General features: G+C 39.8%; 1 protein-coding gene across 2 annotated transcripts in view; it reads left to right on the top strand.

Moving 5' to 3' along the window:
* The window catches only part of itfg1 (integrin alpha FG-GAP repeat containing 1), a 185579-nt gene that overhangs the window by 115146 nt on the left and 43525 nt on the right, over window positions 1-26908 (top strand). For both annotated transcript variants that reach the window (XM_028577308.1, XM_028577299.1), the window contains exons 11-12: window positions 5615-5765; window positions 6946-7054. In XM_028577308.1, coding sequence (XP_028433109.1) covers window positions 5615-5765; window positions 6946-7054 — 260 coding nt within the window. The remainder of the gene's footprint in view (window positions 1-5614; window positions 5766-6945; window positions 7055-26908) is intronic.

The raw sequence follows: 26908 nt of genomic DNA, 5'->3' as shown, positions 1-26908 counted from the left end.
AAGAGGGGGAGAAAGTTTAAAAAAAAGATTTTTTAAATGATTCTCACAGCAAAAATATGACATCGGTGTTTAATTTAGATGTATTAATCACAAAGCATGGTATGAATTTGATTTTCTTTAATCACTTAACAGCCCTTGAATTACACGCTACAATCTAAATTTCAACCCAACCCAAAGATGCTCCGTTTGTACATATAGTAAAAAGGAAATATATACATAGCAGCATGAGATATAACAAATAACAGTTTAATTATTAAGTAGATAATCTATAACTAATGATATGATATAATTAAAAGTTTAACTGGGAGAATGCAAAACACGATGAGCTGGAGAGAAGACGCCTCACTCTTTTGGTCTTTTTGGAAATACAAAAACACGCAATTGTACAGTGGTCTTTGAGAGCAGAGTTTCTTCCCTCACAAATGTTCTTTTGCTGTGTATGGACACCAGCTTGCAGAGAGCACCAAAACCTGGCAGCAGCCAAGTTTTCTTTTGGCTTGTCATCAAGCTCCTCACAGAATGAACGGGCATTAGCAACAGCTGATAAGATCTGAGGGTTAGAGCCAGCTAAAAATCGCTGCTCCCTGAATGTTTTGTACATTATTCTTTGCTTATGAGAAAGAGAGAGGAGACATAGAAGATTCCATAACAGAATGGGTTAGCATCAGAGCACGTCTGCGTGCATGTGCACGTGTGTGCATGACCTTGAGTTCATCACCACCCCTGCAGTGCTGGAGAGAGGTTCTTTTGAAGTACAGAAATCTTAGAAAGGAAACACACACACATTGGTGGATAACAATCAAATGCCTCCTAAAGTTCAGCCTGCAGCTATGAAATGTCCGCATTGTTATCTGTGCACACATACAATTACACACACACACACACACACACACACACACACACACACACACACACACACACACACACTTCTGTTTCTTGCAGACAGAGACCTGATTATCTGCCGCTGAGCCAATCAGTGCTCACCATTAGGAGTGTGTCTTGACCAGTAGGTGCTGCAGTGGCAGGTCCTTAGTAACTGGTCAGATTCTGTAGGTGCTGTTAACTTTAAACCTAATGAGAAGGGAGGAAGGTTCTAGTGCATATGCTCTATTGATGGATAACACAGAATGACCTTAAACCAAACCAGCTAGTATATGTATAATCACAGCCCTAGTGTTAATACAGTACAAGTCCCCAGTCCCACCCCTCCCCCCTTCCCACACATAAAGATGCAGACATTCTGAAACACCAGCATGTCTGCAGAGAAAACTGCCATCTGAACTGATGCTATTTGAATCTGAAGCATTATGTGTCTGCTTTAGGAGTTAATTAAATTCTTGCACTTTTCTGGGCTTTGCAGTGTTTAAATAAAGATGATTGTCATATTGGCAGCTGAATCCAGACCTTTCCTGCTATATGAGCATTTGTGACTAACCTACCTGTACAATAACCAGAATATTGCACTTACATTGCAATATCAGCTTCTGGTTCCACCAAGTTTCAGACAAATGGTGCTTTTCCATTACATGGTACCTACTCGCCTCGCCTCGACTCTACTCGCCTTTTTTGGTTTTCCATTACGAAAAAAAGTCCCTGGTACCTGCTAACAGGTACTTTTTTCAGCGAGTAGTGACTCTAGAGTCCTAGTGAGAGAAACAAATAGTCTCCTCTGTTCTTTCTGACCACGGTGGGAAATCTGGAGCAGGAAAAGTTAACTATCTTGTTGATTTCATGTTGTTTACGGAGAAGGAGAACCAGGAAATGAGTCGGTGGAAATGCAACGCTACCAAACCACGCCCACGGCAGTCGCTATGACGACCAGCAAAGCTGAGGCGGTACTAAAATCTGCAATGGAAATGGGGAACCCGGTGTTCATGCACAGATGTTGATGCATGGTAGTACAAGGTCATCATCAAACCGTCCACCACTGCCAAAACTCAGCAGAACTGATGAACTACTCCTGCATTTCAGCATACGGAGCATATTTCAAGTACCAATTGGATTGCTATGTTGAAGCCAGCTTGTGCTTTATGTATAGTGTGTGTGTGTGTGTGTGTGTGTGTGTGTGTGTGTGTGTGTGTGTGTGTGTGTGTGTGTGTGTGTGTGTGTGTGTTGCTACGTTCAGACTGCAGGCCAAAGTGACCCAAATCTGATTTTTCCATGACAGTGTGAACAGCCCAAGTCACATGGCATCCAACCTTTTCCAGTTCTGATTTGGGCCACTTTCTTATGTGGTCCAAATCCGTTACAGGTCAGATTTAAAAAAAAATAAATAAATAAAAAAAAATGTGACCTCAGTCTGGACAGTCACATTGGAATTCATGTGACTCTGATGTCACTCTCGTCACAATTCTGCGCTTTCCCATAGACTTTACATGGTGAAAGATATGTCTATATAAATAATGTGAACAGTCAATCAAAATCAAATCGGATCTGGCAATATATTGAATTGATTGATTCATTAAAGCCTGCAGTCTGAACGTAGCCTAAGTGTGAGAGACTTGGCAGTTTGGCATCTGTTAGGCAGTGTTAATTTTGGACCCAAAAGCTTGATGAGTGGATGGTTCACAGGTGTGCAGGTTGATTGGCAGCAGGAGTGGAATGGAACGCCACGGCCAGACAAACACACACAGGCAGAGAGAGAGAGAGAGAGAGAGAGCGAGAGAGAGAGAGAGAGAGAGAGAGAGAGAGAGAGAGATATAACACATAGGTAACCAACAAGAAACAACAGGGAGGGGTGAAAACAGCAGAAAGACAAGGAATGAGGGAGAGGCACAGCCTGGACCGTGACAGCATCTCCATCCCTGTTTGCTGTTTTCATGCTGAATTCATCTGTTTTTGTCTCAATCTCCTTTTGTTGAAGTCATAATAATAAAGATAAGCTTTTGCCGTCACGTTGCAGGGTAGGTACATGTAACAACAAGAAAACACTTTTATCGGTCTCTATCGTGCCGTGTATCATACATCACTTCAGACTTATTTCTCCACGACTTTACATTTTGCCCAAGCAAAGTCACCACACATCAGGGTGGATGACAACAGCATGCTAATGATAGTAATCAATCAACGTTTTTATCAAGGAACACACTCACACAAAACGTGCCTGTTCGGAACGCTGCTTGCAGCTTTCTCGAGAGCAGCGTCACACTCTGCACTGCGCTTCCTTTGGTCCTGAGCAGTACACCATGACATAGTTGCATCCCCTAGCAATGATCGAGTATACACGTCATTTGCTACCAGCTAGCTATTTTTGAAAAGGCTTTGTCTTGGAACAAAAAGCATTCATCGCTGATGCTTGAAGTGGTTGAGTTTGCTAGAATGTAACATCTCCGGTCTCTCTGGTCTCTTTCTTCATCGGCTGTTGAGCGTACTGTTGCGAGCGACTAAGAGCGAGCTGTACCCAGCATGCCTTTCAGCGTTGTAACAGTTTATAGGGGTCCTTTCTCAATACACTAGACAGTGTATATTACGATTTATAAATATGTAGTGCAGATCTCAAGAGTTAGCACTCAAGACTTACTTTGGATTCTCAAAAATACACCCCACCAAGTGTGAAGTCGAGAAACCCCAAAGGACGGACACACAGAGACCCCTTCCATTTTAGTTAGATATCGCTCTATTTTGACATTGTGACAGATTAAAATTTTGCTGCAAGGGTGGCACATTTAATGTTATATCCCTTCCTCACGCATTCTTTTAAAGTTTTAAAAGAGCATCCTAGATGACAGATGTCCCACCAGGCTCTTAGCTTGTATTCTGCCTTCCCCTCCGCCCCCAAGACACTTGCATTGGGATAGAGAGGGAAGGGTGGGGAGTAAAGCCCTGAGAGAGGGAAGGCTTTCATGATTAGTCTTTTTTTAGACCAGAGCCTGTTTTTCCCATCACCACTACCACGGAGATCTAAGAACCGGTACAGGGAGCTGTCTCCAAAGACAGAAAGACACATAGAGAAAGAAGGGGATTCAATCTCCCCAGGGGATCAAATGGGGGATGGTGACAAGTACTGAGCACACAAAGGACAGGCAGAGATAGTCCCAAAGCTCTAGTAAATTACTCGCCACTTATCCAAAATCCACAAACAGGCCAAATGCAGGGTGTGGCCACAACAATGCAAAGTTTTCTGTATATCCAATCAAGCAGAAAATAATTAAACATAGAAATGATTTCCCTTGTTGGAAGACAAGAAGTACATGTTTGTGTGTCTTGCTACAAATGCATGCATGCAAAATTGGGAGCTGTGCAGTATGTGTAGCAAGGTCATTCTTATCTAATTTGGGTTAGACATATGTGCAGCAGAGCAGGAGAGCAGTGCCTGTGGCTCTTGTACTACCACAGGGGCTTGGGGCTCCAGCCTGAGGCAGTTCTCGTTCTCTTAAATACTGATGCTCTTATTTTGAAAAGAGTAAATCCACCCTGAAACTTAATATGTTGCTGAATTTATTTATTCTGTTAAAGTTAAAGCTAGAAACCAACACACAGAGAGTCACTATATCTAACTATAAATCGAGGAACCTCTGCATGTGTGTGTTGCGCACAATTCTCCGGTCATCCGCACGCTGTAGCTGCTTGCTTCACCCGGGCCACATCGCTACCTGGATGTGTGACGGCTAGACGTATAAAAGGGGACACGCTGATGTCTAGATGAGCCGCAGCCGAGCCTCTCCTGATTGAACCACGCTTATAGTTAGATAAAGTTCTGGGGAAAGAAATAATGGGAACCAAGCAGTCGGCCTGTTCTGAACAGACACACGCTCCAAACGGGTTCTGCACTAGTACTCTTAGATCACTGATTACTGTATGTTGAGAAGGGCTGTTTCAGGACTGCCTTATGCACAAACCCTGATTGACAAATGTAATTTATTTGATTGACAGTTAGGAAGTAAACCAACAGTTTTCTCAATGACTGTGCTGAGGAAGCCTAGATTAGAGATTGCTGATATGTACTAGTTGTAGAGGGGTCTAGGTTGAGCTTTTTTTTAAATGGGAGAGTGTTGTACATTTAAGAGGGTAAAATCACCTTTTATTGGAGCTCCATTACACAAGTACATTAAGGGTGAAGTAAGTAGGAGTTATGGACAGAGTGAGTGTTATAGTGAGTGAAATATAACAAATGTTATTTGGTATAAAAGCCCAAGTACATTCCACAAGGTCACCATTTCAAGTTCAGTCAGACACACTTGTATTACATTACAAAGGATTGTGGACTATTTATTGTAACAAATACAGCACTATTATGTGTGGCCTAAGCATCAGACCTCTAGCTTAGACACCTCGTTGTGATATAATACCAATACACTGCATCAGTCCAGCTCATAGCAAGAGGAGGGGGAAGTTGGGGGTGGTACCAGGGTCAGCTTCAGAAATGGTATTTGAGGAGTCAGCAGTGTGATTTTCCAGATTTTAAATACCACCACATTGGCATATTTGAATGTGACTGATTTTAAGAGTCAGCTGATATGATTGAGCCATTCAAAAAGTCAGAGTGATCAGCTGGTGACATGAGCAATTTTCCTATTCTGTCTATCAAGATGCTTCATTGTGACCATCCAGATGCAATTGGTAACATGCATTTTCCCACCTTCCCTCTCTCCTTCTCTTTCTCACTGCCTCCCAGTGGTCAGCAGGCCTTTCTGTTGGAGAACGTTCCCTGTAGCAACGCCAGTTGCCAGAGTGTAGGAAGGATGTTCCACATCCACTGGGACCAATCAGATCTGGGAGCCATCCAAAATGCCATCATGGCAACATTCTTTGACATCTATGAGGACGTGAGTAGTTTGTGTTGAGATAACGTTTCTCGGAGCTTGTTTTGGTCACATACAGCACCATCTGTCTCTCTAGATGTCTCTCTCTCTAAATGTCCCCCACCTTTGTCCATCCCCTCTTATCTGTCTAAGTAATGCACAGGCATCCACGTATGAGATAGATATTCCACTAAAATAACATCCCCATTTCCACATTATTAAATAATGATATGCCAAATTGAGAAGAGAATGAATACATCTCACAGAGCACACAAGAAGATTTGATTTCTCTAATGCAAAAAAGTGGATTATGGGTAAAGCTTTTTTTGACATCAACAAAATTACTTTAAGTGTATGCTTTTCCTTTCATGCTCAGAAGTAATATTCCATAATTGGACTGAAGAGGACGGTGTCGTGTTCAGTTTAGTGCTTGTTTCTAATCAGGAATGTTGTTTAAAGCGCATACAGTAGTTTGTGTGCAAGCCTACTCTACTCAGTCTTTGTATTTACAAGAAGAAACACTATTATATGGTTTTTCTACACCTCTTATACATTCAGTTATTTTACACTGCCTGTCTTTTTCATTTATGTTAACCCAGATTTCGATTGTGACAATGGTGTTCATTAAAACACACAGTTTTACACACTTGTAAACATACATAGAGTACATACTTTGTCAAAATCCTTCACAGATTCTTCCACACACTCGCACCCAGGATGTGCGACTGCACATACTACAACTGTATTGCAATCTGCTGTATGTGCCTGTCTTATCAGAATTAATTATTACTGCTCATGCGGCCTGTCTGTTAAATTCATCTCTCTCTCTCTTTCTCTCTCTCTCTCTCTCTCTCTCTCTCTCTGTTCGTCTCTCTCTCTCTCTCTCTCTCTCTCTCTCTGTTCGTCTCTCGCTCTCTCTCTCTCTCTCTCTCTCTGTTCGTCTCTCTCTCTCTCTCTCTCTCTCTCTCTGTTCGTCTCTCGCTCTCTCTCTCTCTCTCTATTAGTCTTTCGCTCTCTCTGAGAGAGGCTTTATAAATGTGAGCGATCGAGACGTAGTGAGGAAAAGAAAAAATGAAGAGTGGAGATGATAATATAATGCTGGATCAGTCACCCAGTATGTTAGAGGGATAAAAATGTGCATCAGAAGACACACACACACCATGCTCCCATTGTCTTTTATCTATATGCCTGTCTTCATTTGCAGGGTATATTAGACATGCTGGTTCTCAGCCAGGCAGAGGGCAAAAACGACTTGATCATCCATGCTTTGAAGAACAATTTTGAAGCTGATGCCTACTTCGTTAAAGTGATGGGTAAGTGACTGATTTGCTAAGTAATTTGCTAGGTCGCGCTGTTCCTCTCTCCTCTCCACAGGCCTAAAACTGTTTATTGGATGGGGCACATGAAGAAAGAGAAAGCCTCTTTCTGTCTTATTCTATTTCCTAAATTACATATAGAGAAATACAACTGAAATGTTAATGGTTTAGTGTGTTCTTTGTACTTTTTTAGCATAACCGCCCCCCATAGACCAATTACAGTCATTGAACATGAGCAGCTCTTTTCCCAGACCTAGAAACCAGATGGTCATGATGACTATTATCTGTCATATTATTTAGATTTCTAGCCTCAAGCTACTCAGTTGGTGGAGAAAAGGTGATCTTGTCTGAGTGTTTTGTTCTATTCAACCTGAATTAAAATGGCCACTGTCCACACAAGACTTCTCCCAAAAGGTCACTTTAAATACTGTCTCAGTACTGTCTCTTTCCCTGCTTCTCCACTGTAAGCGTCTAGTCTAGTTGGTGCCATTGATAACTCCCCCTTCATGACACAAGAGCGGAAGCAGAATAATAATAATTTATACTTTATTAGTCCCGCAAGGGAAATTACAATATTCACTCTGTTGTTATTACACTCATTACACACAGGCTTGAATTACACACACATGCTCAGTACCTCTACATGCACTAATGGAGAGATGTCAGAGTGAGGGGGCTGCCCATGGAAAGGCGCCCCGAGCAGTTAGGGGTTCGGTGCCTTGATCAAGAGCACATTGTCAGTGCCCAGGAGGTGAACTGGCACCTCTACAGCTACCAGTCCACCACCATACTTTAGTCCGTACGGGGACTTGGAGCGACCCTCCGGTTCCCAACCCAACTCCCTACAGACTAGGGTTGGGTACCGAAACGCGGTGCCAATAGGGCACCGGTTCCGACGTAAATGGTAGTAACGAGACCAAATAAGAACGAAAATGTTGGTGCCTGACAGCGTCGATGCATGGGATGCTAAGTTACCGTTAGCTACTAGCTGGATTAAACCCAATGGTTAGAATGCTGACAGCTTACGTTGAGCGGTGTAAAGTGTGGCTGTATTTCCCTGTAGAGGATTCCAACACCGGGACAGTCTGCAGCTGACGCTGTCGGAAAAACAACACAGGCGGTGCATTACTTGAAACAGGTAGCCTCGTGGTGCATTCAAAGTTATTGTAAAATACCCTTTTCCCATCTGGTGCTTGTTTTTTTCATTTACCAGCAATTTACTGGTGAAGTCATTGTAAGTTATTGTTATTACATTATTAATAAATCATTTAATTTTGACCATATGGCCTTAGCAATAAACAAACCGTTCTTTAATGTCGCCAACTATCATTTTTTAGGCTTTTAGGCTTCCTTTTTTTTATATTTTATATACATTATAAATATATTATATATATTTCGGTTTAGGCACCGTTTTAAAAGTATCGCTTTAGCACCGGTATCAGAAAAAACCTAAACGATACCCAACCCTAATACAGACTGAGCTACTGCCACCCCAATATAGCCTCGTGAGACCGTCCTGATCTGGCGAGCTCCAGTTTTCTACTCGCAGATCAGTCTGGCATCTTGAGATAGAGAAAATTTGGAGCTGTTCGCCAAACAACCGACCAATCAGCGTTGGTTTTGAGGCTGGTTTAGGTGTGACGCAACGAGAAGCGACTGTTCAGTCTAAACAACGTGGCGGCTTCCACGGATGAGATGAGCGTAGCTATTGCGCAAGTTTTATCTGAATTAGAAAGTATTCCTTCATTGAAAGAAGAGCAAAAAAACGGCACTGGACGCTTTTCTCGGAGGAAAAGATGTTTTTGCTCTTCTCCCGACTGGTTTCAGCAAGAGTTTGATCTGATTGGTTGATTTGGCCCATCTCTCATGAACATAGGTGGTGATAGACAGATGGGTTATCCAATCAGCTAACCAGGATATTCGCCCCTTCCCAAAAGTTCCCAACGGAAAGTTCCCAGATGGATATGTCGAGCCAATACGAAGCGATCCATCTGGAGGAGTCAGGTTAACCCCAATAGGCTACACCTTGAAATTGATCTTGTTTTTACTTGTTGGTTGTTGTTGGAAAGGGCACAGTAAAATTCTCCCGTCTTTTACTAAAAGTTTCCATTAAGTGGCAGATACTATGAACCTTGTTTTGTTAGCAGTCAGTCTGATTTCTCACTAGGTTGTTTGTTTTTATGAATTATGTGTGGCTTCCGGTGTTCCAGTAAAGTGATAAAATCATCCTAATTTTGGTTGCAAACCAAACTCTGGCTGTGTGACATTGGGAACTAGTACATATGTCACACCACTAATATGAAATAAAATGATAGCATAATTAGTTGTAGTGAGGAGCCACATGTAAAACTGTTAATTAAGTTAATCATTTACTGTTTTACTACTAAACACTATTGGCTGTGGTGCACACCATGTAAATCCTGACACCTTCATTGCGTGTCAGCCTCCTCCCTCTCTCCCCATGTAACCTGTCACTCTCCACTTCAGACTGCCTGGTGAAGGTGTCAGAAATGGCAGAAATATAACCTTTATTCTGTCTATTCTAAAGATGACTTCATGTTCACTAATTCAGATGAAATGTCACACACCGTTTGCAATGGGCTGTATTTCAGTCACACTTTAATCCTGATATTCACATATGATGTCTACTAGACTAGAAGCAACGGTAGCTTTGATATCTGCATGCGATATTCAGAAATAGTTTTTATATTTTTGGATTACTGCTTTTTCTTTTCAGTTAGTAGGTTTTATTTTTTTATTGTAAAAATCAAGACGCTGTCTTCTGAAGTCAAAATGTTGGAACAGTGCCTAGTGCCTAGTGACATTTGAGGAAAGCAAAAATAGTTCCACTCTAGGGCGGGCCTTTGCACAGTTTAATCTGTCACTCTGCTCTGCTCATTAGTAGGAGGAATAAAAAGAGCGTTGTTGATCCCTTTCTGTATCAGAACAATTGGCAAACAGTTGTTGTGTTGTCTTTTTTTTAAAGGGAGGGGATACAACTGCTCCTGCTTTCAGAATCACAAGAAACACATAAATCATCACCATGCCCTTGTGAACACGATAGTACACACACTTACTTGGATACTTACAGTATGTAATCAGTATTCTTTGCCAAGTATTACATATACACACAAATTTGGCCTGTCTAATACATACTGCCTGAGATACATTTTATAGTCATGATGCTCTTTATTCATCAAAAACACATTTTTATTATAACCTTTATTTATATTCAGGGAGGGCCAGCTCTCTTTTCCAATGACGCCATGATTACAGCGCAAAAAAAAAAAAAAATCTTATTTTCTTGATTAACTGTTTGGTCTATGGAATTTCAGAAAATGGTGAAAAATAATTGGTCGTATCAGAGTAAAGAAACTAGAAAATATTCACATTTATGAAGCTGGAATAAGAGAATTTAGATTTTTCTTTTGCTTTTTTTTTCAAATTGCTCAAAGCGATGAATCGATTATTAAAATAGTTGGCAATTCATTTAATAGTTGACAACTAATCGTTTAATCAGCTCTAGTTTTGTGATCATACTCAGTAGAGACTCACTTAGTTTAAAGAGTTTAACAGTTTAAATGCCTTGCACACCTCCACAGCTGCTTTAGTTCTTGGCTGGTCAGACCTTTGCTTAGGTTTGCCGATGAGCAGAACTATATCAGGATGCACATTATTAGGTCGCTGGATTTCATATAGAAGATGTCATTTGTCCTTTAATTTTTTGACAATAATTGAAGTCACAGTTACAATATTGATCAGAACATCATCAGATCATATCCTTTATTCATATTCGAAATATAGAGTGTTTTTATGTTATGTTTCTGTTGGATTGGGTATCAGAGGAGGCTAATTGTAGTCTAGATTATCTCCAGGCAACAGCAACCGGCACAAATGTTTGGGAGAAAATGCCTAAAATATTAGATATATTATTTGATTTGTCAATGAACAAAAAATTGTAAAAGGAGACATGTATTTTCAGTTAGCCTGACAGCTTCTGTGTGCACTAATACGTTTGTGTATGTCCTTGACTCGTCCTCCTTCATCCCGCTGTAACACAAATTCCTTTTGTGCCGCCTCTCTAAACACTGCTGTTCTTTTCGTTATCCATGTCTTGTCTCACTGCAGCACATCAAACAAAACACACACAGACACACCCACACCAAAATGCCTGTCTCCCCCTCCCGTCGATGCTAACGCTGTCAGCTCTTCCACTTCTCCTCTGTATTCAACTTCAGCTGTTACGTTTAGTTGTGAATATTTCACACATGTTTAGCGTTAGATTTTCTACATCTAGCTGACAAACTAGCGAGGGAACAACAATCAGCCAAAATAAAAATGTATCTGTCAAGTGTTACACCCTGTCGACATTTCATTCCACTCCCCTGTGAACGTGAGCTCAAATGCAGCTTAATAGCCTCATACCTCCCAGTGAAACCCCCCTGAGGGCAAATTTTCTTTTTCTATTCAGGCACCTCGGATAGCATGGCTGATAGCATCACACTGTAATAATTGAGACTGAGTGTGTGCGAACTTCATATTCAGACTTGACACATTATGTCAGACAGTGATGTGGCTTTACAGACAGCCTCCGTCCTCCGTTCTGTAAGATGGAATCCTATTTTCTCAAAATGACATCACTCAACCCTCCCCAGAGCATTATTGAACAACACCCGCTGAAGGATTGACTTTGTGTCGGGCTTGTGTGTGTGTGCGTGTGCAGTTTGTGAGTGAAAGGTAAGATCCCATGAAGAACACAGGCTTCCTGAGATGAATCCATCACAGGTTGGCCTCGGACAGCAGCCTGCCAGAGGCCTGGACTCTTGCTGGGCTTTTCACACTGAGATGACCTGAACCTGTACTGGTCTGACATCTTATCCTCCCGTGCTCCCGACACGTAATAGTATGTGCATTCCATCAAGACCTGTACAGTACCTCTGTTGCCATAGGTGAATATATTATTTAGGAACTAGGGTTTTTTTGAGTACAGCTGCAGACCAACAGAAGATTGGCAGCTGGGATGCCTTTCTGTGAAAATAAAAATAAAAAATATATACATGTATACATAGAAAAAGAGAGAGAAAAAACATATCCCAATATCCCTAATATCCCAGATTCTTTTTAGTTTTTGTAATGATAATGGAGCAATTCTGATATGTTGTTTTTTTGTTTTATTTAGCTAATTGTCCGTATGAAAGAGTTAATGAGATGTCAGCCTGTGGGTCAGTCAGTTATTCAGTAATAACTTTGATCCTCTAAACCTGTCATTTAACACCACAATCTGGTCCAAATTTCATTTTGTTCATTACTCTGTTTAATGACCAAATACCTGCAAAACTCTTGATGTTTCCATCAGCCTCAGCTTTACTTTCACTTTTGTGATTATTAGCAAATGTTAGTATGTTAACACGCTAAAGTAACACAGGCAACATGCTAAACATTATACTTGTAAGCATGTTAGCATGCCAAAGTGAGCATTTATCTCAAGTACACCCTCATAGAGTCTCTCGGCTCACTGGTGTTTTAAGCCCCATAATACTGTAGAATAACAGAGGGTTTTAATCATACACACCCACCCGGTTGGACTGCAGCAAAGAAAGGAGCAGTGACGGCAGTCAGCTAACTTGTTTCTTTTGCTGCCAATATCAGATGCTTAGTTTCAATAATGTTAAAAATGTGTATGTAGGCTGAAAATCATGCTATGAGCTGAGGAAAAAAGACAGCTAGTTGAGTGTAATGTATATAGCATAAAGACTGCAGCGCTGCAGTGCTATGCTGTCCATCTCAGCTGAGAATGGAGAAATGTCTGAGTCGAGTTAAAGCCGAGCAGTCTGATATGTGTGGAGATCAGTAGAGATCTGTACGGTTATACTGTAGCAGGCTGGTGTCGTTTTCAGGCGATTTAATGAAGGTGACGGCCATGCGGAACGACACTGCGCTCTTTGCTTCAGGTCTTATTATCATCAGGTCTATTCAGACTTGGGGTAAATTTGAATTTTGGGTAGGTTTTCTACTGGTCCGTTTTGGACCCCATCATTGGAGAGACATATTCACATTATTTGGAATGGATTTCCAACAAACCTAGTAAGGACATGCATGAGATTATTAAGTCTTACACGAAGCCAAATGGTTCCACTTTAAGCTGTAAGAGACAATAAAGCACAAGTGGTTGCAGGGTGGACAGATGGATGATTACTGCTGAGGAGGGAGGAGATGGGAGAAATCATGAACTCCAAAATTAGAAAGAAAGACAAAATGATGGGCGATTGGGAGGAGAGTGGGAGGGGGTATCTCTGCATGAGCATCTGTGTGTGTGTGTGTGTGTGTGTGTGTGTGTGTGTGTGTGTGTGTGTGTGTGTGTGTGTGTGTGTGTGTGTGTGTGTGTGTGTGTGTGTGTGTGTGTGTGTGTGTGGAGATGGAGAGTGACAGGCAGAACTGTATGAGTTGATTAGTTTCCTGCTCACTTATTAGGATGCAGATTAGCTGCATTGAGAAACATCTGGGAGCTCATATACTCCCTTCTCCTCTCTCCACTCCTCACCTCCCCTTTCATCTCTTCTCCTCCTCGGCCAAATCCAGCTCTCTTCTTTCCACATTTCCTACTCTCCTCTCTTGTCCCATATTTTCTCATTCCTGCCTCTTTTATTTCCTCCCCTCTAACCCTCACAAGCTTCTGGTTTTATCTTACTCTCACCTCTTCCTCTGCCCTAAAGCCTGCCTTCACTCCTCTCTTGTTTCTTTTCGGCAAATGTCTTGTTTCCTGTCCTCCTGTTTCCTCTCCGCCTCTCTGTCTGTCAGTCAGAGCTGTCTTTTATTCCCTCGTTTCATTTCATTCAATTGACAACGGGTAGATTTACATGAAGTCTTTCAGTGGGGCTCTGTCGTCCGGAGGAGGATTTGACTGGAGGCTGTATGTTCAGATTGGTGTGAATACTCACACTCAGTGTCTGCTTCAACACACAAAGACGGCTGAGTGGGAGCGCCTGCTCCCGTGTTTGTCAAAATAGCATTCTGCACCAGCTTATGTTGACAGTTGAAGTCATAATGGCTCTGCCTGCAAATATGACAACAAGCAAGCTACACAGCACATTTTACTGAATATTACAGCCATTTGATCCATTACCTACAGGGAGGTTCCTCAGAGAGTGAGGGTAAATAGATGCATGTCGGGGGATTGATTGATATCATCCACTGGGTCTCCCTAGGGCTATGTCCTTTCCCCTCTCGTCTATGTTCTGTATATCGACGACTGCCGCAGTCAGCACGAAAACTGGTTCATTTTAAAGTTTGCTGACGACTCTGCAATAGTCAGCCTCCTGAACATGACAGCAAAAACAGCCATGGCCCTGTAGTTGATGAATTTGTAGACTGGTGCGAAAATGCATTCCTTAAACTAAATGTCCAAAAAACTAAGCACATGTGCATTGATTTTAGACACAAACCGACTAACCTCAACCAAAAAACCATCATAAAGTGACAGAGCGTAGACTGTTGAAAAATATATTGGGACCATAGTGGAAAACAAGCTAAACTTTACTTTTCACTCTGAAGCTTTATGCAAAAAAGGCCAGCGACGTCCGGACTGCCTGAGGAAACTGTCCAAGTTTCATGTCAACAAGTCCCTTATAAATTCTGTTCTACAGATCTCATATTGAACCTGTCCTGACCCTCTCTCTTCTCTGTTGGTTCAGTAACCTTAACATCAAGTCCAAAACTCCAAATATTGGGAGTTCAACAGTGCACGTTATCAGACCTGTTCCATAAAGAGATCTTGTATGTATATTTATGTGTCTTTTATGTGTTTTATACATGCTGCACACCCAGTTGCCCTTTAGGGACACACATAAAGTTGAAGTTGAAGCAGTAATTCATATTTCTTGTTTTAGCATAGTATCTTATAATCCCTCTCCTAGAACATTTGTGATGTTTCCACCTCTTGCACAAGTTGAAGGAGCTGATAGGATAACATTTCCCTGGAATTGTCCCTTGTACGATTTCATGTGACAAAAACATTGATTGATATTGTTTTTGGTGTAAATAAGGTGGAAAATTGACCACCTATATTACCAGCAGCAGCAGGGAGACCACTGTGATTCTGTCTTTTTGAGTCTTGGATAACTTTATTTCAGATTATGCAGTTTGTTTTTGTTTGCATTATATTTGGTGTGCAGTTTTCCTGTGCAAGTTTTTAAAGCACATTTAATCATATAACAAAAAGAGTTGGCACTGCTGTAATTTTACTGTAAAGTATTGCCAACAAAAAAATTGTTCTCTTTGGATGAAGAGAACATGTTCTCTCTAGACAGTTTGCCTCTGAGAGGATGTAAAACTTGATTCTAATTGATAGGGTTAATTAACGTGGTGGTCACATTGCATTTGTAGTGTTCGTCCAAAAGTGAAACCCTGTGGAAGCCACTGCCAGCTGTTCAGGGACAGTGAGTATATAACAACGCTATAATGATGTTACCCAAAGTTAGCAGTGAGCAGGGGGGCTCCCTCTAGGATTTGAATCCCCACGGCAGTGCAGTGCCTTGTCTTACTTACACTTCAACCAGATAAGACAATAGCGTGCGTGCCTGCGTGTGTGCATGCATGTGTGGGTGTGTGTGTGTGTGTGAGAGCAGCCCTGCAGTCAGCAAAAAGCAGCCTGAGGACAATGAGAAGTGATGAGCATCTCAGAGCAAATGCCGCTCAGCTGTCAGATTGTTGTGTTGGCGTGTACAGCGTGAGTCCGCTTGGCTCTCGTTGACTCGCACTTGTAGCCACTAGCGCTGACACGGCAGGTCATGTTCCCCCCGTCAAGGTCTATTTATTGCATGTTGCTCTTTATGTGTGTGTGTGGGTGTGTGTGTGTGCGCATATGTGACGTCAGCTGACCCATTAGCTCAGGACTGTGTTGTGACGTGTGAATGTCGTTACCATGGCTCCCTGTAGTTTCTTTTTATAGAGAGCAATTGTGGATGTAATTAAAGGTGAGGCTCCAAGTAGGCTGTCAAGTCAGGTCAACTTGATTTATATAGCACATAAACAATGTAAGCTCAATGGGCTTTACACAAAACAATCATGAACAAAATAAAATAGTAAGACATGAGCACGTGTTTAAGTACATCTAGAAATATTAATCATCCCCTGCCCACCCACCAACATAAACATACCCACCCACACATACCTAAAGAGAAAGAGAGTCTGAGAAAGGGGGAGGGACAGAGGGAAAGTGACAGACAAGCAGAGATATGGAGGCAAGCTAGCCATAGGACTGAGAGAACAGGTAGCTTAAGGGTGCTTTTTTAGCAACACAGTTGTGGTACATCTTATATCATCATAAACAGTTTGTTCCAGAGATTGGGCTCATAATGACTGAATGTATTACTGATTCTGTATACAGTTAGGAGATCAGTGTCTGATGATCTAGGAGTTCTGGAGGGTTTGTAAGCAGCCAGAGATGTAGTTCAAATGATTTCAAAAACAGTGAGCAATATTTTGAAATCAATTCAGTATTTTATCAGAAGCCAGTTTAGTGCAGTTACAGAAAATTAATTTCCCATGAAATTACCTCTGCACTGTGAGAACCATACTGCTGTGTTTATTTTTATTTATATATATACAGTACAGGCCAAAAGTTTGGACACGCCTTCTCATTCAATGTGTTTCTTTATTTTCATGACTATTTACATTGTAGATTCTCACTGAAGGCATCAAAACTATGAATGAACACATATGGAATTATGTACTTAACAAAAAAGTGTGAAATAACTGAAAACATGTCTTATATTTTAGATTCTTCAAAGTAGCCACCCTTTGCTTTTTTTGATAACTCTGCAAACCCTTGGTGTTCTCTCAATGAGCTTCATGAGGTAGTCACCTGAAATGGTTTTACCTTCACAGGTGTGCCTTGTCAGAGTTAATTAGTGGAATTTTTTCCCTTATTAATAAAAAAGCAAAGGGTGGCTACTTTGAAGAATCTAAAATATAAGACATGTTTTCAGTTATTTCACACTTTTTTGTTAAGCATATAATTCCATATGTGTTCATTCATAGTTTTGATGCCTTCAGTGAGAATCTACAATGTAAATAGTCATGAAAATAAAAAGGAAACGCATTGAATGAGAAAGTGTGTCCAAACTTTTGGCCTGTACTGTATATATATATATATATATATATATATATATATATATATATATATATATATATATATTATAGTTATTGCAAACTATAAAGATTTAATGTTCAATTTGTTCAGACCTGTGTATGAAATGTTTGCTGCTGCATGTTTTCAATTCAAAACATTCAATTTCAAGCTAAACATTTCAGGGGGTTTGTATTAAAGGAAATATGATAATAAATTTAGTGATATTAATTATTATTATAAGATCAGATAATGATGAGAGAAAGCTGAGCAAAGCTCCCTATTTTAAAAGTAGGTTAGTATTTTAAATTTGTCTTCAAATACTTAATAGCACTATAGTTATAATTAAAATAAATGATTAAAGTCAATAGTCTACGACCCAGATATTAGAAGCACAAGGCTAATTCTGGTTATCTGTAAGATTTCAAGCTTTTGCCTTATGTTCATTAGAAAGTCAAATGAAATTAGTGCGTGTGAATGATTGCTTAAAATAACTGCTAGCAACTTATTAATATTTGATGTCAACACCTTAGCCCCAAACAACACCTCAAATTTCAGTACATTTCCAGTCATATCTAATTTATGCAATTCCAAGACTGTTTAGGAACCCCACTATACAGAAATAATAAACACCTTTTTTTAGAATAGCCTTAAATAACACATTTATACTGCATGAGAAAAACTGCATGGGATTAGCAGCAAGTGGGCAGGTCTGTAAAGGGGAGACTAGCAGGGACGGACTGACAATCTGTGCGTTCGGGAAAAGTCCAGAACGGCCGTCCAACCGATGGCCGTCGGCATCGGCATAAAAAAAAGTCTAATAAAGCGATATTAACAGCCAAAAACAGAGGGCGCTAATCCGATCACTTATATGCTACGTGTAAAAAAAAAAAAAAAAAAGGAAGAAGAGTAGGCCTACTGGTGTGGCTATCACCAGACTAAACCCAATCTTTGCGGGGCAAAATCAAATCGCCGGTAGATCGGGCTGGGGTTACCCAGTCTATAGGCCTACATCATTAGACGTGACAATGGCTAGGAGAAAATGTAAGGAGAAAGGTGGATGGGAAAAATTCAAAGAAAGGAGGGCCAAGTCTCTCTAGACTGATGCAGCAAAATGCTAAAAGCTCACAGAGCAGTAATGTTGTAGTCCCTGACGACCAAAGCAGCACTGCATCACTTAGCCAGAGTGTAGAGGACCAAGTGAAAGCTGAGCCTGAGCATCCACAGCCTGGTCATGATGAGGGACAGACAGCAGAGTTCATTTCACATCAGCAAGATGTACAGGTAAGTGCCAGGAGCAGGGCACATTATAAAAGGCTGCCTTTATCCCTATCTTAGCGAATTGCATAGTCAGCTATCAACATGGGTGTGCATCATGATTATGAAAATGATCGTGCCATTTAGTGCTGTCAAACGTAACGTGTTTAATAATTTCGGTTAGGTTCATTTGAAACATTAAACGCGTTAGAAATTAATCGCGGGTTGACCGCAATTTCACTTGGTTGTATATGAGAGGTTGTAGTGAGCTCATTTTTGCTGCTAGGATGAAGACTATGGTATTGGATTAAACGGGAAAACATCAGGCATGCATTGGTACCATTCTAAACATGCTAACAAACAGGGAAGGGGGCGAAATAATTCACCAAATGTAACCATACATTTTTTTTCTTTTACTTCCCCAACATTAAATTTGCTTACATTATATTTGAATAGTTATAAGTTATAGTATATAGTAACTAACACTCTCAGTGTAGTTTTGGTATAGGCTTACCATATATCTAATCCCCATGTTCAGGTACAGCAAGTAGCCTACTTTATCTCTGAAAGTGTAGTCAGAAATACTCTGTACTGTTTTATAATTACAAGTTTGTGTAATTCATCATAATCATCATTGGTTTTGAGATGTTACTTGCTGTGAATACCTTGTCTGATAGGCTACAGTATTGTGGCATAGTATCAGGACATCCTGGCTACTGTCTGTTGCGCACAGCTAGGGGCAAATGGCTGGATGATGGGCCTATTTGGGAGAAAGTCCAGGGCTGTTTTTTTTTAGCTCCAGTCCGTTACCCTGGATACTAGTGAGTACCCATAGAACTCACTTTCATTCAGATATCTTGAGCTGAGAGGTCAAGGGACCTCCTTGAAAATGGCAGTTTTTGCCCTTGACAAATTTTTGCCTAACTTTGGAGAGTTACTAGCCCTCTTTCTGACAAGCTAGTATGTCAAGGTTGGATTTACACACATGCATAGATGAGTTTTAAGAAGTAAATGTATAGACTTCCGGTATTGCGTCGAGGCGAGTGGCAGTGTAGAACGCGAGCTCCCAGACAAGTCGGTTAAACTCCCCTGTTTATTTAAACTTTACGCCGTGTAATTGATTAACAGTTATGGAGGGGGAGAAACAACGAAAAGCTAGAGGCAAATCAACCCATAGACCTGAGAAAAACGAGAGACAAATAAATGGCGATGACAACGCTGACGAGAACGAGGCCATGGATACAATGCAAGTTTGCATCAGCGCTATATATTCTGAAATTAAGGCACTCCGTTCTGACGTGAACACAGAATTAAACAACTTTCAGGAGACTTTCTCCAGAGACTGGAAAGCAGACTTGGCAAGCCTGAGTACAGACATCAACCTTAAACTGAACGAAATTGGCAAAGATTTGAAAGACACGGTGAATAGAGTGGAGGAGGCCGAGCATAGGGTCGCGGAGTTGGAAGAGTGGAACGCAGAGGCTAGAGACGTGCTAAGCCAAACCCTCGTCATTCAACAAAAAATGCAAATAAAACTGACAGATCTTGAAGCAAGGTCACGACGAAACAATATACGCTTGTACGGGATCCCGGAAGAGGCCGGAGATGACAACATACAGGTTGTTGAAAATCTTATCAAGACAGATCTGTCCCTGTCCGATACTGATCTTGGGATACAGCGCTGTCACAGGGCGCTCGGCCCTAAACCACCGCCAAATGCGAATCCCCGATCGGTTGTAGTGTATTTCCTTGAATATAGGATTAAAGAGCTGGTCCTTCGTTCGGCATGGCAGAAGAAGGAAGTTTACCTGAAAAGGAGACGGGTGTACTTCGATCAGGATTACCCGGCTGAAACTCAAAAGAAGAGGAGGGCATACACCACCATCAGGAAATTGCTCAAAGAGAAGGGTCTCCGTTTTCAGACACCACCACCCGCTAAACTTCAGGTATTTTTTGAAGATTGCCCCATTGTATATAACAGCGCAACGGAGGCAATGGAGGACCTAAAAAAGAAAGGACTGACCATGGCCAGCATCAAAGAAGACACCGCCGTATCAGCTTTAATGGAGAAGCTGAGGAAAAATTCTTGGGAAATAGCGGGCGCGAAACCACGACGCAACTGAGATGACCATCAAGAGAGGGCACGGAAAAGACTCCAGGATTTCCGCCGGCACACAGGAGAAGCTGTTTGACTCCCACTCTGGATAAATTATCAGTTAAAACATGACGTCCGAAATCAACGAAAACAACGGTCTATTATGACAAGGGTAATGTTAATTTTTATACAATATTTCACTTATACCAGTGTTCATACACAGAACCCTGATTTTGGCGTTTTATTATTAGTTGGGTTCACGTCATAGCTTGATAGACCTTTAAAAAGTAATACAACGTCTATGTTTGGGAGCTATGGAGAAGACATGCTCTGGTGATATCAGTTTTCACGGGGAAGGCCCTTCATTAATCGAAGTTTTTCCTTTCCAAATAGAAGTTTCTTTAAAAGGAACTTTGACTATGGAAGTTGCTGTTTCTTTTGACTGTACACCCCTTTATTTTTTCACTTTTTTGTTTGGTGTTATTTGTGTTACAATGTTAAGGTCACTTGGGATTTTTAATATGATAGTACATCAGAAGGAATGTCACAACAAGAATATAGAATTATTTCACTTAACGTACATGGGTTGCAAAATCCTATCAAACGAAGTAAACTTATAGCTAAGATGAAAGAGAGGACCAACATCTCTTTATTACAATCTCCTTATTTTTTTGGCAGGAGACTCATCTAGTACGAACGGAACATGAAAAACTAAGAAAGTTAGGATTTAGAAACACTTTTTATTCATCGTACACTAAAGGACATGCAAGAGGTGTTGCAATACTGATATCAAATAAGGTGACTTTTCAGGTTTCCAGCCAAATAGCTGATAAAGAAGGACGTTATATTCTGGGGTAACATTACTTAATCTTTACAGACCACCAAGAAAAGATAAACTACTAATTACGAAAATATTTGATCTAATAACTTCAGAAGTATCAGGCACACTTTTATGTGGAGGCGACTGGAATGTACAGCTGCAGCCTACCCTAGACTCTTCAAATCCAGCAAAAAAGATAAATTCTGAATCTCTTTATGTTAAAAAAAATGCTTAAGGAAGCTGGCATGATTGATATATGGAGGGAACTCCACCCAAGTGTGAGGCAGTTTACATTTTTCTCCCATCCTCATACAGTCTATTCAAGGGTTGATTATTTTTTCATGCTCCAATCGGACAGGCATAGAATTATAGGTAGTGCTATAGGAACTAGAGATGTTTCAGATCATGCAGGAGTTTACTTGAGACTTTATTTGGATGTTCAATCCAGGAACACCGTTTGGAGATTGAACACTAGCCTCTTAAATGATCCCCAATGTATAGAGTATATTAAAAAAGAAATTAAAGAGTACATTGAATTTAATAATAATGAGGAAATGTCATCAAGTGTTCTATCGGATGCTGCTAAGGCAGTGTTAAGAGGAAAGCTGTTAAAGTGGTCCTCAAGAAAAAAAAAAGAAAAACAGAAGATATTGACTGATTTATCAAACTCACTAAAAACACTGGAACAAAAACATATTGAATTAAATAAACCTCAAATCTTAGAGGAAATAAAAGTAATAAAACAGCAAATAAATAAGATACTTGATAAACAAGTAGAGGTTAAACTTAAATATATCAAACAGAAGTACTACGAAAATGGACCTAGAGCTAAAAAAATGTTAGCTTGGAAACTCCGTAAGCAGCAAACGGAAAGGCCAGTTTTCAAAATTAGAAATCCAGAAACCAATCAAACGTGCTACAAAACGGAAGATATATTAAGGTCGTTTGAAATCTACTATAAAAAATGATATTCTCAGCCAGAAGCAGTGGACCCTTCCATTGTTGAAAATGTTTTGGAATCTCTAGACTTAGGACTTTTACAAAACAATCTGGTGACACAAGAAATCACAGAAACTGAAATTGATAGGGCCATATCAAATTTAAAGACAAATAAAGTACCAGGGGGGGATGGGTATCCAGCAGAGTGGTACAAAAAATTTAAAGAATTATTAATACCTATGCTGTTAAAATGTTTTAACCATGTTCTTAAGGGGGGAGAGACACCAATATCCTGGAAGCAAGCTATCATATCAGTAATACCAAAAGTTGGAAAAGATAGGACGGAATGTGGGTCATATAGACCTATTTCAGTTTTGAATTTAGACTATAGATTATATGCTACAATAATTGCAAAAAGACTAGAAAATATTATTCCTGAGTTAATTGATATCAACCAAACGGGATTTGTGAAAAACAGGCAGACACAAGATAATGTGAGGCGAGCATTATTTTTGATTGATAGCATAAGCGAAAGTAAATCTAAATCTCTGGTAATTAGCCTCGATGCTGAAAAGGCGTTTGACTCCGTGCGATGGGAGTTTTTGTACCTGGTATTGCAGCGTTTTGGCTTCAATGAAAAGGTTATAGGATGTCTTAAACCACTATATAATTTACCGACGGCACAGGTTAAAATAAATGGTAGTATTTCTAACTCAATTACACTAGAACGGGGATGTCGCCAAGGATGCCCTTTAAGTCCCACACTTTTTGCACTATTCATAGAGTCACTTGCCCAAGCAATTAGAGAAGATACAGAAATATCGGGATTCCAATTTAAAGGAAATGAACACAAAATATGTCTTTATGCAGATGATGTACTTATGACAATATCTGACCCTGACTCCAGTTTACCTAAACTTATGTCATGCCTTGAGCAGTTTGGTTGGTACTCATGATATAAATTAAATTTAGACAAAACTCAAGCCCTCTCTTTTAATTACTCACCACAGGAGAGCATACGTAATAAATATAATTTTAAGTGGAAAACTAATATTAAATACTTAGGAGTTAACATACCAAAGAATATGACAAATATTTACAGTATAAATTATGAACCCATAACTAAAGAACAAAAAGCAGATTTAGATAGATGGATGCCCTTACCCCTCGGTTTATATAATTGAATTGAAAGTATAAGAATGAACGTTCTGCCTCGATTACTGTTTCTATTCCAACCGCTGCCGGTAGAGATTCCAAAAAAACAGTTTAATGAGTGGAACCGAATGATCTCTAGATTCATATGGTAAAATCAGAAACCTAGGGTCAGACTTAAAACAATACAATTATCAAGGGAGAGAGGAGGACTGTCTCTTCCCTGTTTGGAAGATTACTACAAAGCAGCACAGATGAAATATCTAGTCTGTTGGTGTAATAATGAGTATGAAGCAAGATGGAAAGAATTAGAATTTAGCCAGCTGGACATTCCCCTCCCCACCCTACTGGGGGATAAAACTACTAGGCTTAAATACTCTAATGAACTGAGTCATTGGACGATGGTTCCTCTCAATGTTTGGTTCAAGGAATGTAAAAATTTTAAGCTCGAGAAACAGGCACGGTTGTTAAGATGGGTGGCTGCTAGGTTGTGGAATGGATTTTTGGAATTTATTAGGCCAATAAGATCGGACTTTGTGTAAAATAGAATACCCGGGACACTTCCCTATTTTGTTCTTGCTACCAGTATATTTTAGTTTAATCTTTTGTTATTTTTTTTCTTATTGTGGGTGCGGTGGGGGGGGGGGTGTACATTTAGTTCTGGGGGAAAAAGAAGACGTTGTAGGACAAGATAGAAAATATGTATTATATGACCAAATGTGTATTCATGTCTTGTAACATCAATAAAAAAAATTTAAAAAAAAGATGGGTGGCCTATGACAATGATTTTAAACCTGCACAGTTAGATCCAAGGTTTAAACAATGGCCGTTGAAAGGCATTACATTGTATTGTACAATCTCAACCAACACAGGTTTAAAGAGCTTCCAACATCTTACTGGCACCTATATTTTAGAAAAACAAGATTTCTTTAGATATTTACAGCTTAGGAACCATTATAATAAAAAATTACGATAACATCGAAATTAATATTATCAATATTTTTATTGATGCATATAAGAGTGGGACTCATAAGAAACTGGTATCAAGAATATATTCAAGTATACAATCTTCTAAAAATAACTCCACACTATATGTTAAAGATAAATGGGAGAAGGAAGCGAACATAATTTTATCTGATGAAGAGTGGTTAAACATTTGTAAAACACAGTATACTACCACCTGTTCAGGTCAATGGAGAGAATTCTCATGGAAGAATATCATAAGATTTTTTATCACTCCACAAGAGAATAATTACAGAATGGTAAACCAGAATCTGCATTCTGTTGGAGACAATGTAATACTTCTATGGCAGATTACCTTCACATATTCTGGAAATGTACAACGATTCAGCCTTTTTGGTTCGAGATATTCACTGAAATAAAATTGATATTGGGATTCAAGACGGAGTTCAGTTTCAGTACTATATATTTAGGAAATACACCAACTGATCTCAATATTCAAGACAAATACCTACTTAATGTATTATTAGTTGCGAGTAAAATAACAATAACTAAGAAATGGTTGCAGGAGAGTTCACCAACAAAAGATGAGTGGATAGTGATTGTAAGTGGGTAATATGGTACCCACTAAATGGGTAAATGGATAAATTCTACAAGTACTGGTCAAAATGGCTAATGTATAGGAGTAGGGAATGAGCATAAGGAGATATTGTGAGTGTGTTGCAAATTATTTTTTATTTTATTGTACTTATTTTCCCATTTGCATTTTACTGGTAATGTTGTATTGAGAATTTTTTTCTTTTCTGTCCCCTATTTGTCCAGTGAAGACATTCTGGATTTTGTGTTGTGTGATGGGACCTTGGACCTTTTGTTGACCTGAGGGGACAATTACATTTGTTCTCATGATACTATTATAAAGGAAGGATAAAAAGGAAAAGGACAAGTCATTTCTCATTCCTCTCACTCCTCTGAGACAATTGGGAGAGTAACCCCTGATTTGACTCTAACAGTTTATGAACAGAATAATTGTATGTTATACCCCTAGTGACCTTTTTGTTCTGTTCTTTGGTGTTCCATTAAAAACTGTATAAAACAATAAAAAAAAATAAGAAGTAAATGTATAAGGTACTCTTTTCCCCACAATCCTGAAACTTACAACTGGCTGACATCCAGTAGCAGTAATAAGACACACTACACCAGTGAGTAAGTCCTTAGTGGTGAGAAATGACCTGATTTCTAGTTTCACAGACCACAAACTGGCAGCACAGATTAAGAGCACAGAGGCAGTAATGGCAGACTTCTGTTTACTACCACGTGATGCACTTTAATCCACAGCCATCAGTGTGCCTTCTCTGTTATATATAATATATATTCTTTTTTTACATTATAATTCACACTTCATCATCGTATCATTAAAACAAAATTTCAGAAGGTACATGAAGGTAAATGTTAAATCTGAATTATGGTAGCTGTCGTCAAGCTGTCACTGAAACTTAACAAGGCCAGTGAGTTTAGGTTCACTTAGCGACATATTGATCAACAAAGTATGTATGACCATAGGAATCTGACTTTTGCTTATCATTAAACTAGCCACAAACCCACGCTGTCAGCTGTGTTTCTTTTAACTAAATATTTCTTCCTCACTGGGTTCTGGGCAAAAGCATCCAACGCGCTATTAAAATCCAGAGCTCCGGCCACATTTGATTTAATTGCAACAGAACAAGTGTTCTCCCTCACATTTTGTGACTGGCCAGTGCATATTTTACACTGGCTGCATTAGAATAAATAAGTAGATAATTGGGATGCACAAGTTGATCAGATCTTAGGGCTAGTGAATCACTTCTTTGGGGATGTTAGTTTCTTAGCAGGAGACCAGCACTCTGTGTATTCAGCAGTGTTTTGAGAAGCACATAGCTGGATCTCCCTGGCTACTGGCCCAATTTGTACGTTTAAACATACAAACATCCTGATATATATAGATTAGGCGTGTGACAAGACACCCAGCTCACGAGACGAGACACGAGATTGGGTTCTTGAGATTGAGACGAGCCGAGATTTTAACACTATTTTACAGAAAACTTCAATGAAGAAATAAGACAAAGTCACAAAATGAAAACCGAGCACTGAAAGGTTTTGCAACAAACTCAAATGACTGGCTTCTCTCCTGTATAACTAACAGTTCCACTGTTACCTAGTCCGTATGTATGGTGGAGGGAGAGTCTCTTCACTCAGAGAACCGAGGTTACAACATGACTAAGCGTTTTCTGGCAGTAGTTGGAACTAAATGTTTTGTACTTTAATTTGTCATTGTACAGTAGACCGAGAGAAATAAATCTTAATTTACTATTGTTTCACATTGATTATGTTCTAAAGCACAAATCAAACACTCAACAGATGATTTTTGTGAAGACAGATGCTATTTTATCCTTCTCTGCATTTTATTAATTGCAGCACTAAGCAAGGAAGTAGGCTACTCTAGTATTGATTTATGACCATTATAGG

Source organism: Perca flavescens, chromosome 1, assembly GCF_004354835.1.
Source record: "Perca flavescens isolate YP-PL-M2 chromosome 1, PFLA_1.0, whole genome shotgun sequence".
NCBI lineage: Eukaryota > Metazoa > Chordata > Actinopteri > Perciformes > Percidae > Perca > Perca flavescens.
This window is presented reverse-complemented; position numbering and strand designations above follow the sequence as displayed.